Raw genomic sequence first — 12,196 nt, forward strand, 5'->3', positions numbered from 1 at the left:
GATGCATACACTTGTGGCGTCAAGGAGGTGAGAATCATGGACTACAAGTCTGGCAAAGATAGCAAGAAACGACGGGAGAAGAGGAATACTGAAGAGGACATTTTGAAGCTGTTAAAGACTTAAGGAGTGCATTATAAGGAGAAAATTAGGGAAGGACTGAGTCGACTAAAAGATAAATCATTGAACGCTGATACGACAACTGGATCGGCTGGGTTGTATCCAACTTTGGTCGGAACAATGAAAATAAATGGGGATTTCAAATATGATGGAGAAGGAGACGAGATGAGATCGCCAACACGAAACCTGGGAAACGCGCCAACAAGTCCTCAACATCATCCTATCCTGAAGCATTGTAGCACGGGGAGAAAGTTTGACGGAGCAGAATGTAAAGAACCGCTTGACTGCTATGCAGGTGCCCGGCAAACCATCCGGAACTTGGAAGAAGAACGGCAAGGGGCGATTCGCGCTACAATTCAAAAATTGGAGGAAGAACTGGACAGTCTTCACACAAGAACTGAGGCAGGAAGGAACAGCGAAAGACCTGGACCGTCAACGAGTGCAACCGGAATTTATGACCTAAGATATAGGCCAAATATCCGGCCGCCGGAGAGATATACAGACCCTGGTCAGTTTCCGATTCTAACCAAGGGAAACAAAGGTCAGTACATCCCTTGGCAGACGCTCGACCTTGCTGGACTGATTTCCCGACTGCCAGACATACATGAAGGTGCTGGGAAGTGGATTCGACGGTTTGTTGAAGAGACTATTGGCAAGCTGCTGGCCATCGGCGATATCAAGTCAGTATTGGCGCAATGTGTAGGTGCTTCAGCGATGGAGAATCTTTTGCGTCACAGCAACAATGGATGGATGGTCGATGTGATGGCGGATGGAACTGAATTTAACGCCTACCGTGCAGTAGTGTGGAGAGCACTACGGGATGAATACCCTGCCAAGATCGACCCTAAGGCATTAAAAGGTGAAACTCTCTGCGAAACTGAGAACCCAGCTTCATACATCGGCAGGCAGCTCAAACGATTGAAGCAGGAAACAGAGGAAGAAGTGGAGAACAGCCCTATACTTTCGACTCTGTTCCGCAATGCAGTCATCGGAGCCCTGCCAATACGAGTTCAGAGTAAGCTGGAAGATGTCGTAGGGTTAACCTCAATGCCATACAGGAAGTTCCGCGACCATGTTGTCCACGCTATTGAAAAATTCAGAAAGGATCAACAAAGGCAACAGGACTTAGAAAGAGCTGAACAACGGAAACTCACTCAGATGCAGCTCTCTGACCTGCAAAATTAAATTGAAGACTCAAGCACCTGTACTTGACCAACCCTTCCAAACAAGCATGACGGCGCCGCCTATCGTCTATTACCATACCAGAGGCGACACAAGCTGGTACTACCCGTGGTAAAAAAGGACTTTGGAGATCACATGAAAGACTGATTATTGCTCCAGTGTCACTGCTGACTATGTTGATATCAGAAGCGGACAATATAGATCATTGTGCAAGGGGGGAGGTTGTAAAAAAGCTGAAAAAACAAGGTTACTGGTCTCCATATTTACAGGCCACTGTAGACAAAGTGCTCAACCAGTATGAAATCTGTGCAGAGAATAATATCATAAAATGTAGCAGTTCCATCAAAAGATCTAGGTGCGGAAACAGTAATTAAGTTTTTGATCAGAGATGTTATTCCGCGATTTGGTATACCGTCAGAAATAAGCTCAGATAACGGTGCGGCATTTGTTCAAAAGGTTGTGAAGGGCATCCCACAAAAAATTACACATCAAACAACGATTGGGTGCGGTGTATCACCCACAAAGTCAGGGGATGGTGGAAAGAGTAAATGGAACATTAAAATCAAAGATAAACAAGATCTGTGCGAGTACTAAGCTCAACTGGGTGGATGCGCTACCGTTAGCGCTGATGAGTTATCGCATGCAAACTCATCAATGACACATTTAACACCGCATGAAATGCTAACAGGCAGACCAATGCCAGCGCCGGATCTGAGAGGTCCCTATAAGCTTGAGCAACTGCAAACTGAACTGAGAGACCATATGAGACAATTGACGGCTGTCCAGAAGGCCATCTACCTGCAGGTGAAGAGACAAGAGTCCAAGGTCGAACAACCATTCAAGAAGACGGTGGTCCCAGGGGATCTCGTGTACATCAAGGTGTTTCGACGTGAGGGACCATACACCGTCGTGAGGGCAATGCGACCGCAGTCCAGGTCGAGGGCAGCTCAACCTGGTATTATCTGAACCACTGTACCAAGGCTCACGCTGCCACCGTCAATGAGACCAACCAAGATCAATAGGGCAGTAACGTTAAATTAGGAAAACAAGATGTGTATGATAAAGTTGTGTGTGGTAATAAGTTGTCTGATATGGTTGTTACTAGGAGCAGAGCTCGAGAAATCGCAGCGACGGATGGAAATCCCGGGTCCGGAAGTGCAGCCGGAGAATCGAACAGCGGCGCTGCAGTTGCAGACCTTGACGCATCAAAGAGACAGCAGCCCGGTCAAGTGTGACACTACGGCAAATGCAGATAAAACCCCCTTCCCCAACCTCAAATTCCAGCATTGTCAGTCAGATAACATATCTATGTGATTGACTTAAAACACAGTATTCACTTCATATGTCATTCATCTACTCCCTTTCACCGTGACAGTCCGTAATTTCCGGAATGGAAATTGCCCATCCAGATCATGGCCGTACCCCCAACCTACGCTGACCTTGGAAAGTCTGCTCGGTATGTTTTCACTAAGGGATACGGCTTCGGGCTTATCAAGCTGGACTTAAAAACAAAGTCTGAGAATGGACTGGAATTCACCAGCACGGGCTCAGCCAACACGGAGACCAGCAAGGTGGCTGGCTCTCTGGAAACCAAGTACAAGTGGTCTGAGCACGGACTTACCTTCACAGAGAAGTGGAACACTGACAACACGCTGGGCACTGAAATCACGATCGAGGATCAGTTGGCCAAGGGTCTCAAGCTGACATTTAACTCCTCCTTTTCACCAAACACTGGCAAAAAAGGGGGCAAGCTGAAGACTGGCTACAAGTGCGACCACATCAACCTCGGCTGTGACGTCAACTATGACATCAATGGCGCAGCTGTGCACGGCGCTGGCGTGGTGGGCTTCGAGGGCTGGCTGGCCTGCTACCAGGTGACATTTGAGGCCGGCCGCAACCGAATCACCCAAAGCAACTTTGCTGTTGGCTACAAGACGGACGAGTTCCAGCTTCATACCAATAAAAATGATGGCACCGAGTTTGGGGGCTCCATTTACCAAAAGGTGTATAATCAGCTGGAGACGGCCGTCAATCTGGCTTGAACTGCCGGCAACAGCAACACTCGCTTTAGCATCGCCGCTAAGTACCAGATTGACCCAGACGCGTCCTTCTCTGCAAAGGTGAACAACTCCAGTCTCATAGGCCTAGGATACACTCAGACTCTAAAGCCAGGCATCAAGCTGACGCTGTCCGCCCTCCTCGATGGCAAGAACATCAATGCCGGTGGCCACAAGCTGGGTTTTGGACTTGAGTTCCAGGCGTAAAGGTTTATGTGGAACTTTTCACTGATGCCTCCTCAAGCCCACACCCAGAATTCACATTTAGATGAAAAGTAATGAAGCCCTCACAACGCCTTCTCCTTCCAATTCCTCTGTAGATATGTGCATCAGTTTGAGGAATGTCAATCCCCCGACCCAAGAGGTCTGCAGTGCCTCTCACAGTTAAAGGACCACGTTTAAGGGAATATGTTTTGACATTGTTTGATCATTTTCTGACATTGCAAAACAGAATTCTGACCAAACGTTGAATACTCTACATTCCTCCCTTTGTCTTTATCACGGTTATTGGGGGCGTGATCCCACAGACACCTTTGGAAAACTTTGGGCGTTTGCTGAAGATGACACCTGATTGTCGTTGTGTCGGTAGGTGACATTGGGCCTACAGTCCCTTCTTGGTTCCACAAGAAATTATTTTTCTTGAGTCTTGGGTCCTTGGTGGCCTGGATGAGATTGGTCAGGTGGGAGAAGTTGTCACATCATCGTAGGTCCCAAATCATCAGTTACATCGTCATAGTTACCCAAGTATGGATTAGTATGACCCACACCACTTATTTGTCACACAAAATTTCAGGTTTGGGTGCTTTTCCAAAAACAATTTAAAAAAAGCCCATTAAATTAAAAATAAAAATAAAGCAATACTATTGCACTAAGTATGGGCAGAACAATTCAGTGCAGTTTTTCTCAGTCTTTTGACACAAGCTGGTGGTGCGACAAAACAAGAGAAAAAAACGAATTTTGGTTGAGTTTAAGCGAATTCGGTTTGGATTTTGCTTATCTTTACAAATGTTCGCTAAGAAAAAAATGCTTGTTTAGATGCGCACTGCTGATGGCAATGGGAAAATCTGATTCCCCAGTGGGTTTTCAGGGCTTTTTACCCCAAACTACAAATATTATAAAAAGGACATCGGACATAGCAGCCTGAAGCAGGTGTGTCACCAAACACTTTGGGTCATGAGAGATTTGCCAAGTTAGAGTAAAGTCATTGTATACTTACTGGAATATTTTGCCAGCACATTTGTATTATTGGTGACGTCCTCAGCAACAGCAAACCACATTTGTCAGGCATCAGGTGCCCGGAAATATTGTAAGGTCTGGCTGTGTCAACCGAACTTTTCGAACATGGGTTTCGTCTCATGGTCTCATCCTCAAGTTTTGAGGATCTACTCCCCCTTTTTGGCTCTAGGGTTTGGACTCAGAAAAACTGATTATAAACCACCAAGCCACACAGAGAAACACCCATGAAACGTACCCGCGTTATTTAAAGAGAGGGCTCGCTTTCCCGTGCCAACGGCAACCAGACTGACTTGTATGAGTGGAAGGCAACCTTTCTTTTGTACGGGTGGGCGGCTATGTTACGAACTTACCCAGGGACTGGTCTGGTATGCTCTCACGACCTTCAATCGAAACGTTGGGTAGCTTTTAATTTTTTTAATTGGGGAAATGTCGTTGATTTTGCTAATTCTTTATTGGCAAGTTATATATTTGTCGTGTTCATTGTCAGCCTACAAAACGGAATTCTGAGCATTACGTTGAATAATCTACACTGGTAAAATAAATTGTATTTGCTCAGTTTGTGATAAAAACAAAATGAGTTATAAAGTAAGCTTTAAAGACACTCAAGAACTCACACTGATGAAAAACTGTTTTCTTGTTCAGTTTGCAGTCAGATTATCTAGTTAATTAAAAACTCGGGGTCACAAGTGATAGTGAGACCAGCAGTCATCACTCTGCTTGATATGAGCTTACAGTTTGCACTGAATGAACACATTTGTGTACTTTTGACGTCAGTGATATGTATTAGCTTATCCTTTTTTAGGAGGCCAACATGTGTGGAGGAGAGGCCGACGGGAGCCTCGGTCAGATCGGCCCCAACTTTTCCCGGAAACCCCATTCGAGGCACAGCAATTATCATGGCAGGCGAGTCCATGGGCCGAATGGGCGGGAAATACGACAGCACGGCAGGAGGAGAGCCCCCGGGAGGCGGGGCCGTTGCCGACGGCCGACGCGACAGGAGCTCAGTCATCAGAGCTAATTGCTCCTGCTGGCCCTGCTTGTTCTGTAGATTTCGCTGGAACAGCAGTTGAAGGGCGGTGACGTCACTGGACAATTGCCAGACCCCACCCCCTGTCCGGTGCAACTGCTGCAGAGCGTAGGGAGTTTCCAGCTCTCCCCAATCCGCGATTGTGTGAGCGTTCGCTGGGTCCATTTTGTGGTCGGTCCATACTGTCATGAACCAGAACAGGAAACAGGACCCACTCGAGTAACGTTACTTACAGTTTTATTGGGGGGAAAAAGATAGGAGAGCACACTCGATCCGGAGATCGATGGTCGCGGGGAGTAGGTTGCTCAGCCGCAAAAGTGGGACTTCCGTGGCGAGGGAACGGAAAAGTCGAAATCAAAACAGATCGTGGCGGGAGAAAATCAAGCACAAAAACACAGAAAAAACGGAGATTTGCAGACGGACCGACGAAAGTCTACAGACAGGACAGCGTTTAAGTATTGACAGGGAGCCAATCTGTCAACAAGCTTCAGCTGGCGCCCAAGGGCGCGACCAATTGGGCGCCATGGCGACCGTGACAAGAGCTAGCGCCACATGGCGGGGGCCAGTTGGGCGCCATGACAACCATGACAGATTGATTATATGAAATTGATGACTAACAGTATTTCCCACAATATGTCCTCAGTATGTTCCACTATTGTCTTATCTTTTGGACTACTTTTCAAGCATCTCTTGCATGCACATGTAAATATATGTTAGATCTTATGGAGTTGGCCTAATCAAGACAGCCCCTTTACCCAAAATTTGAATATAGAATATCAAGGCTTGATTGAGTTTGCCTTAATGGGCACGTTTGCCGGAGTCAGGATGAAAAAGCCCAGCTATGTCAAGCCTGCTGTAGAAGTTGGGATAAATGCGTATTTACCAAATCCTCAAATAGACCTCCAAGATCTATCTTAGAATCATGGATCAGAAAAGATAAAAGATTAACTTTCATCTTGGTTTCGTCCAATACCCCCCATGGTTTTAAAAATGTTTTTGAATATGATTGTTATTGTATGAATCTGCAATATATGTATTTTATACCTGTATTGAAAGCTTGCCTTTTATGTGGATTTCATTACCTAGAATCACATGTAAGCATATTAGAATTGCAAATTTGTGACAAATATTATTTGACGATAGTTATGTCGATAAGATTGATTTTAAACTGAATGTGCTTTCGCTGTGATTGAACAAGTTGGTTTTGTTTTGTTTTTAAAACTTACCCTTTGTCTAAAGCAGGTGTCACCAACACGGTGCCCGCGGGCACCCGGTCGCCCGCAAGGACCACATGAGTCGCCCGCGGGCCTGTTCCAAAAATAGCACATCTCATAGAGAGCTGCGTCTAAAAATTAATTTTGTTCTGTTGCTATTATTTTTTTAATCACACTTGTATGTATATAGATTTAAAAAATACTATCTTAAAAATACTTTAAGGTTAACGCGCACAATATTTACCTATGGGCAGTAAAGTAGAGCTTGTGGGATGTGGAGAGTAAGCTAGCGGGCGCTGTATGCACTTTCGTACCCCAAAAACATGGCAGAAAAAAGAAAGAAAACGTATCTCTTTCACAGTGAATGGGAAGAGGAGATCTTTTTTACGACTGTAAAAGAAACCTGCGTGTGTCTGATTTGCGGGACGACCGTGGCGACAGCAAAACGGCACAATGTGGAGAGACATTTCAATACGTGTCACAAAAGCTACCATGATAAATATCCACCTGCAAGCGCCCTACGGGCAGAAAAAGCCCGTGAGCTAAAGACCGCTCTGGGTAAGCAACAGTCTTTTTTTACGAGGCCGGCCAAAAACTCACAAAAAGCAACCGAAGCCTCGTTTAGAGCTACACATTTTCTGATCAAGAAAAAAAAGGCATTTACAGATGGAGAAGTTGTCAAAGAAGCGATGTTATTAATTGCTAACACTGTATTTAAAGACGAGAAAAATGGAAGCGACCTAATCTCCACTCTTTCCGACGTCCAACTGGGGGCATCTACGATGGCAAGACGAGTATCAGCTATGTCCAGTAACTTGGTCGATCAGTTGGAGCAGGATCTGGCGAAGTGCAAGTGGTTTAGCCTCCAGTGCGATGAGTCCGTGGACAGCAGCAGTACAGCGCAGTTATTGGTTTTTATCCGGATGGTGTTTAATGATTTCTCCACAAAAGAAGAACTCCTGACACTACTGCCCTTAAAGACAACTACGAGAGGAGTTGACATTTATAACACGGTGAAGGAGTTTTTCGTGCAGAAAAAGGTGCCATTGGAAAAGCTGGTAGCGGTGACAACAGACGGGGCTCCTGCTATGGTCGGCCGACAGACAGGTTTCATCGCTCACTGTAAACGTGACCCAGACTTCCCCAAATTTCTGCATTACCATTGCATCATTCACCAGCAGGCGTTGTGTGCGAAAGTGATCGGCTTTGGGCACGTGATGACTCCCGTTGTGAAAATCATAAACAACATCCGCTCCAAAGCAAAGCAGCACAGGATTTTCAAGGTACTATTAGAGGAGATGTCAGCAGAATATGGGGACCTACTGCTACACACAGAAATCAGATGGCTCAGCAGAGGACGAGTTTTGCATCGTTTTTTGTCTCTTTTGCGTGAAATCAAAGAGTTCATGCAGTCCAAAGGCGAAGATGTCTCACTGCTAGAGGACACAGAGTGGACACTTGACCTTGCATTTTTGGTGGACATTACTGGGAAATTAAACCTCCTGAACTGCCAGCTGCAAGGCAAAGGTAAGACTGTTGTCGATATGATAAGTGCTTTAAATGCATTTAAAGCCAAAATGAATGCATTCTCTGCAGATTTACAGAGAAAAAAAGTTCTGCACTTTCCCTCTGTGCAGTCAGTGCTGAAAGACAATGCTTCTGCATCTGAGACATTTGAAAAAGTGGCAGAAAAGTACATTGAAGTAATAAACAGACTTGGGCAAGAGTTTGAGAATAGGTTTTGTGACCTTCATCAGCTTGAACCATGTGTGTTCTTCATTTCCAACCCTTTCATGAATGGGGACACAACATGCTTTGCTGAGCAGTTAAGTGCAACGTTCAACTTGGATGCTGGACAGGTGGAGATTGAAATTATAACATTGCAAAATGATCTCCATCTCAAAGCCTACCAGGCTGCACCAAACTTTTGGCGCCTTGTTGACACAGAGAAGTACAGTGGAGTATGCACAGCAGCCATGAAGGTTGCCAGCCTGTTTGGCTCAACCTATCTCTGTGAATCAGCATTTTCTGACATGAACTTCATCAAAAACAAACACAGAACACGCCTCACTGATGCACATCTGAGAGACTCACTCACAGTTGCAGTGTCAAGTTACACACCAGATTACAACACACTGGTGAACAGCATGCAATGCCAGTCTTCCCACTAACCAAGGACGGATACCAGATGTAGTCAGTGACAACATGGTAGTGCCATGGCAAAGTTGAATTAAAATATTGAAGAATTGTGTTCAATTTAAAAGTGTGTTCATGACATTTAAAAGTTATAATTTTGTTAAACATAACACAGACTTGGCCATTAGTTCAAAATGTGAAATAAAAAATGTATTACATATTTAAAAATATGTAAGTTGATTTTGTTTAACATTACATAATTGTTAACTTTTTGAAACATGTTGCAACATAGTTCATGATTTGTTAACAGGGCATGTCAGTGGCTTGTGCAAATGGGATATTTTTTGCTAAAATGTAGTGATGTAAGTGATCATCTGAAAATGTAACAAATACTGTGATTAATAGAGATAAAGTGTTGAATATTGATATCTGTTTCCCACCTTGTTGTCATTTTTGATAATCATTGTTAGAAATCATTAACATGATCAGTGTCTTTACATAGGTGAGTATTACTAATCATTATAAATAATGTATAACTAAAGGCAAACTGAGCAAATTTGTTATTTCAGAAGAGCGTATCAAACTGGTAGCCCTTCGTATGATTCAGTAACCGTGAAGTAGCTCTCAGTTTCAAAAAGGTTGGTGACCCCTGGTCTAAAGTATCAAAGTGTGAAGTGGGGCACAGGAAAAACTTGAGCTGTTGTTTTGGGGTTTTGATTATTTTTTTGTCTCTATATGACTGCAATTGTATTTTTTAAACAAGATGTCTTTTGTCTTATATTAATTTGGGATTATGTCTTCAAATTTTGATTTTTTTTTTGCAATGTATAACTATTGTGCATGGGCTAAGCAGTGTGATTGCCGCCTTCACATTAGCAAATCCAAACCTTTTATTCACTTTTGTTTACAAAAAATAGTTAGCAATTGTAGCTTTTGTGACCTTTTTTTCTTTGTTCTTAGATTAATCTAAATTTTTGTCATTGCATTTTTTTTGTCTTATTTCAAGAGTTTGTAGTTTGAACTGCTTAAGCGAGTTTAATTATTTGAAACCCTTCCAGCATATATTTGAAACTAATTGTTTCCCACTTAACAATTTCCTGAAGTTTTCAAGATTACTTATTTACAGTTTCAGGGTTAGTGGAACAAAATCTACATTTAAACCTCAATGTCTTTGCTAGACATTTTAATGTATGCACTTTGGCTGGGTATATCCCATGAATTATTCCAAAACTAGGTTTCTTGTACTTTGTTTCTTAATAAATGGCAATTGGGTAACAACCAGCTTTTTTCCCGTCAATCAATAGAACATACTTTTTCGAAAAAGACATGGCATATGGAACTGGCACATTTTCCTTTTTACACACTGATCTGATAAGTCTTTTCCTGTGATAATGATTGTTGGACAAGCACATTTTCCCAAACAGTGATGTCCACAGATGGTTTAAAAAATTGCTGGCATCCTTCACCAATTGAATATTTGAATAACATGCAGATGCCCAGAGGGATTGCTGAAACAACGTATACATAGTCACAAGGTGAAATAGGAAAATTGGATATTTCAATGAATTCTACAATATAGATTTCCATTCCGATCAAATAATTGAGAAGATTTGGAAAACACCAGCAAAAGTCATTGAGAAAGCTGCAAAACCAAGGTCTTGTGTCATCCAAACCAAACACGGAACTGTTGCTCGGAAAAAACTTGAGCGCCCACAGAAAATGCCTAAGTCAGCTTTCCTGGGTGCTGAACAAGAGACTATTGGTGGCAGTGATTCTGCTATTGTTGTCAATGACACAACTACTAGTTTCTTATTCTTCTTAGACTTCCTCTTCTTCTTTCTGCTGCTTTCACACATGCTTGAAGGAGGGGAGGCCTTGCTAGCTTAGGCCGCCTGGGTACAATGAGGAAGAAGGCTGAACGCCACAGCCTCATCTCCCCAGCCTGGAACATGGCAAAACCAAACCATGGTTCTCCTTTTCCCTATAATTCGTCTGTGGGATGCAAAAAATATTATACAGAGTTTTCTGAGGAGGGTTTTAATTTCCCGCCATGCGGCTAATCCCCAAGACCTTTTTATTCCTTCCCCTCACGTGCTGCTTTGTCTGACCTAAAGGTAGGACAGAAATAATTTTACAATAAACCGTTTGATTGCTGTGCAAATAACATTTCATTTCTAACATGCTATTAAAAACAGCCCATTCATTTAAATGAGTTGATAATCTTTACGGGTTGATGGAACAGTAATTTCATTATTTCGTCCGAATTTCTTCCCTCACTCATGTTTTCTAATACTGCAAGGGCTTTTGTGTCAACAATGTCTTTTTATTCTTTCGTTTGATTCAGTTATTTGTGTGTCGCTACTATTTTCTTTTTGAAATTATTAATCAATATCCATATCAATGAACTGAAAAATGATTAGTCCAAGCTAAAATTGAAATGTATTTACAGTATTGCTACCTTCATGAAAAAATGCGAAATACAATATGAGGCTAGGTCAATTTAATTTGGGTGGGAATCCTGCTGGCCAAACCGGTAACCACCAAATTACATTCTGAATGAAATAAACATAATATAAGCTATTCCTACAGCTATTAGAGCACCCAATAGGTTTTCAACATGCTAAAACATCTCATCTCATCTCATCAGCCGTACCGCTTATCCTCCTCAGGGTCGCGGGGGGGCTGGAGCCCATCCCAGCCATCTCCGGGCAGTGGGCAGGGGACACCCTGAACTGGTTGCCAGCCAATCGCAGGGCACACAGGGACAGACAACTCATTCACTCATTCACACCTAGGGACAATTTTGACCGGTCAATTCACCTGAAATGGAACGTGGGAGGAAACCGGAGTGCCCGGAGGAAACCCACGCAAGCACGGGGAGAACATACAAACTCCGCACAGAAAGTCTGGAGCTGGATTTGAACCCACGACAGGTTCCCATGACATGAACTGTGCCGCACAAGCGCTAACCACTGCGCCGCCGTGCTGCCCATGCTAAAACATATTGTCTGAAAAGGAAGATTTTTGGTGATTGGTTTGTTTTTCCTTGATAATTTTTTTATTTAACTTAAAGGGACATTCTGTAATAGTTTGTACCTTCTATTGGAACAAAAAACAACTTTCATTTAGTAAAATACATTGGTATGAATACTATTCAAAACTACATGAACCATCATACCAACGTTAAGTTTTCTAAGAAATCATAGGTCGATAAATTCGTATTTATT

General features: G+C 43.2%; 1 protein-coding gene and 1 pseudogene across 1 annotated transcript; both read left to right on the top strand.

Moving 5' to 3' along the window:
* Positions 1-2,556: 2,556 nt before the first annotated feature.
* Positions 2,557-10,202, top strand: LOC148345884 (non-selective voltage-gated ion channel VDAC1 pseudogene; annotated as a pseudogene).
* On the top strand, positions 7,523-10,202 carry LOC148345885 (general transcription factor II-I repeat domain-containing protein 2A-like). Its single transcript, XM_088325754.1, has 2 exons — positions 7,523-8,360; positions 8,430-10,202. The coding sequence occupies exons 1-2, from the start codon at positions 7,523-7,525 to the stop codon at positions 9,002-9,004; spliced, it is 1,413 nt and encodes a 470-aa protein (XP_088181880.1). The 3' UTR covers positions 9,005-10,202.
* Positions 10,203-12,196: the final 1,994 nt, after the last annotated feature.

Source organism: Urocampus carinirostris, unplaced genomic scaffold, assembly GCF_059441175.1.
Source record: "Urocampus carinirostris isolate Australia breed hairy pipefish unplaced genomic scaffold, RoL_Ucar_1.0 HiC_scaffold_21, whole genome shotgun sequence".
NCBI classification, from domain to species: Eukaryota; Metazoa; Chordata; class Actinopteri; order Syngnathiformes; family Syngnathidae; genus Urocampus; species Urocampus carinirostris.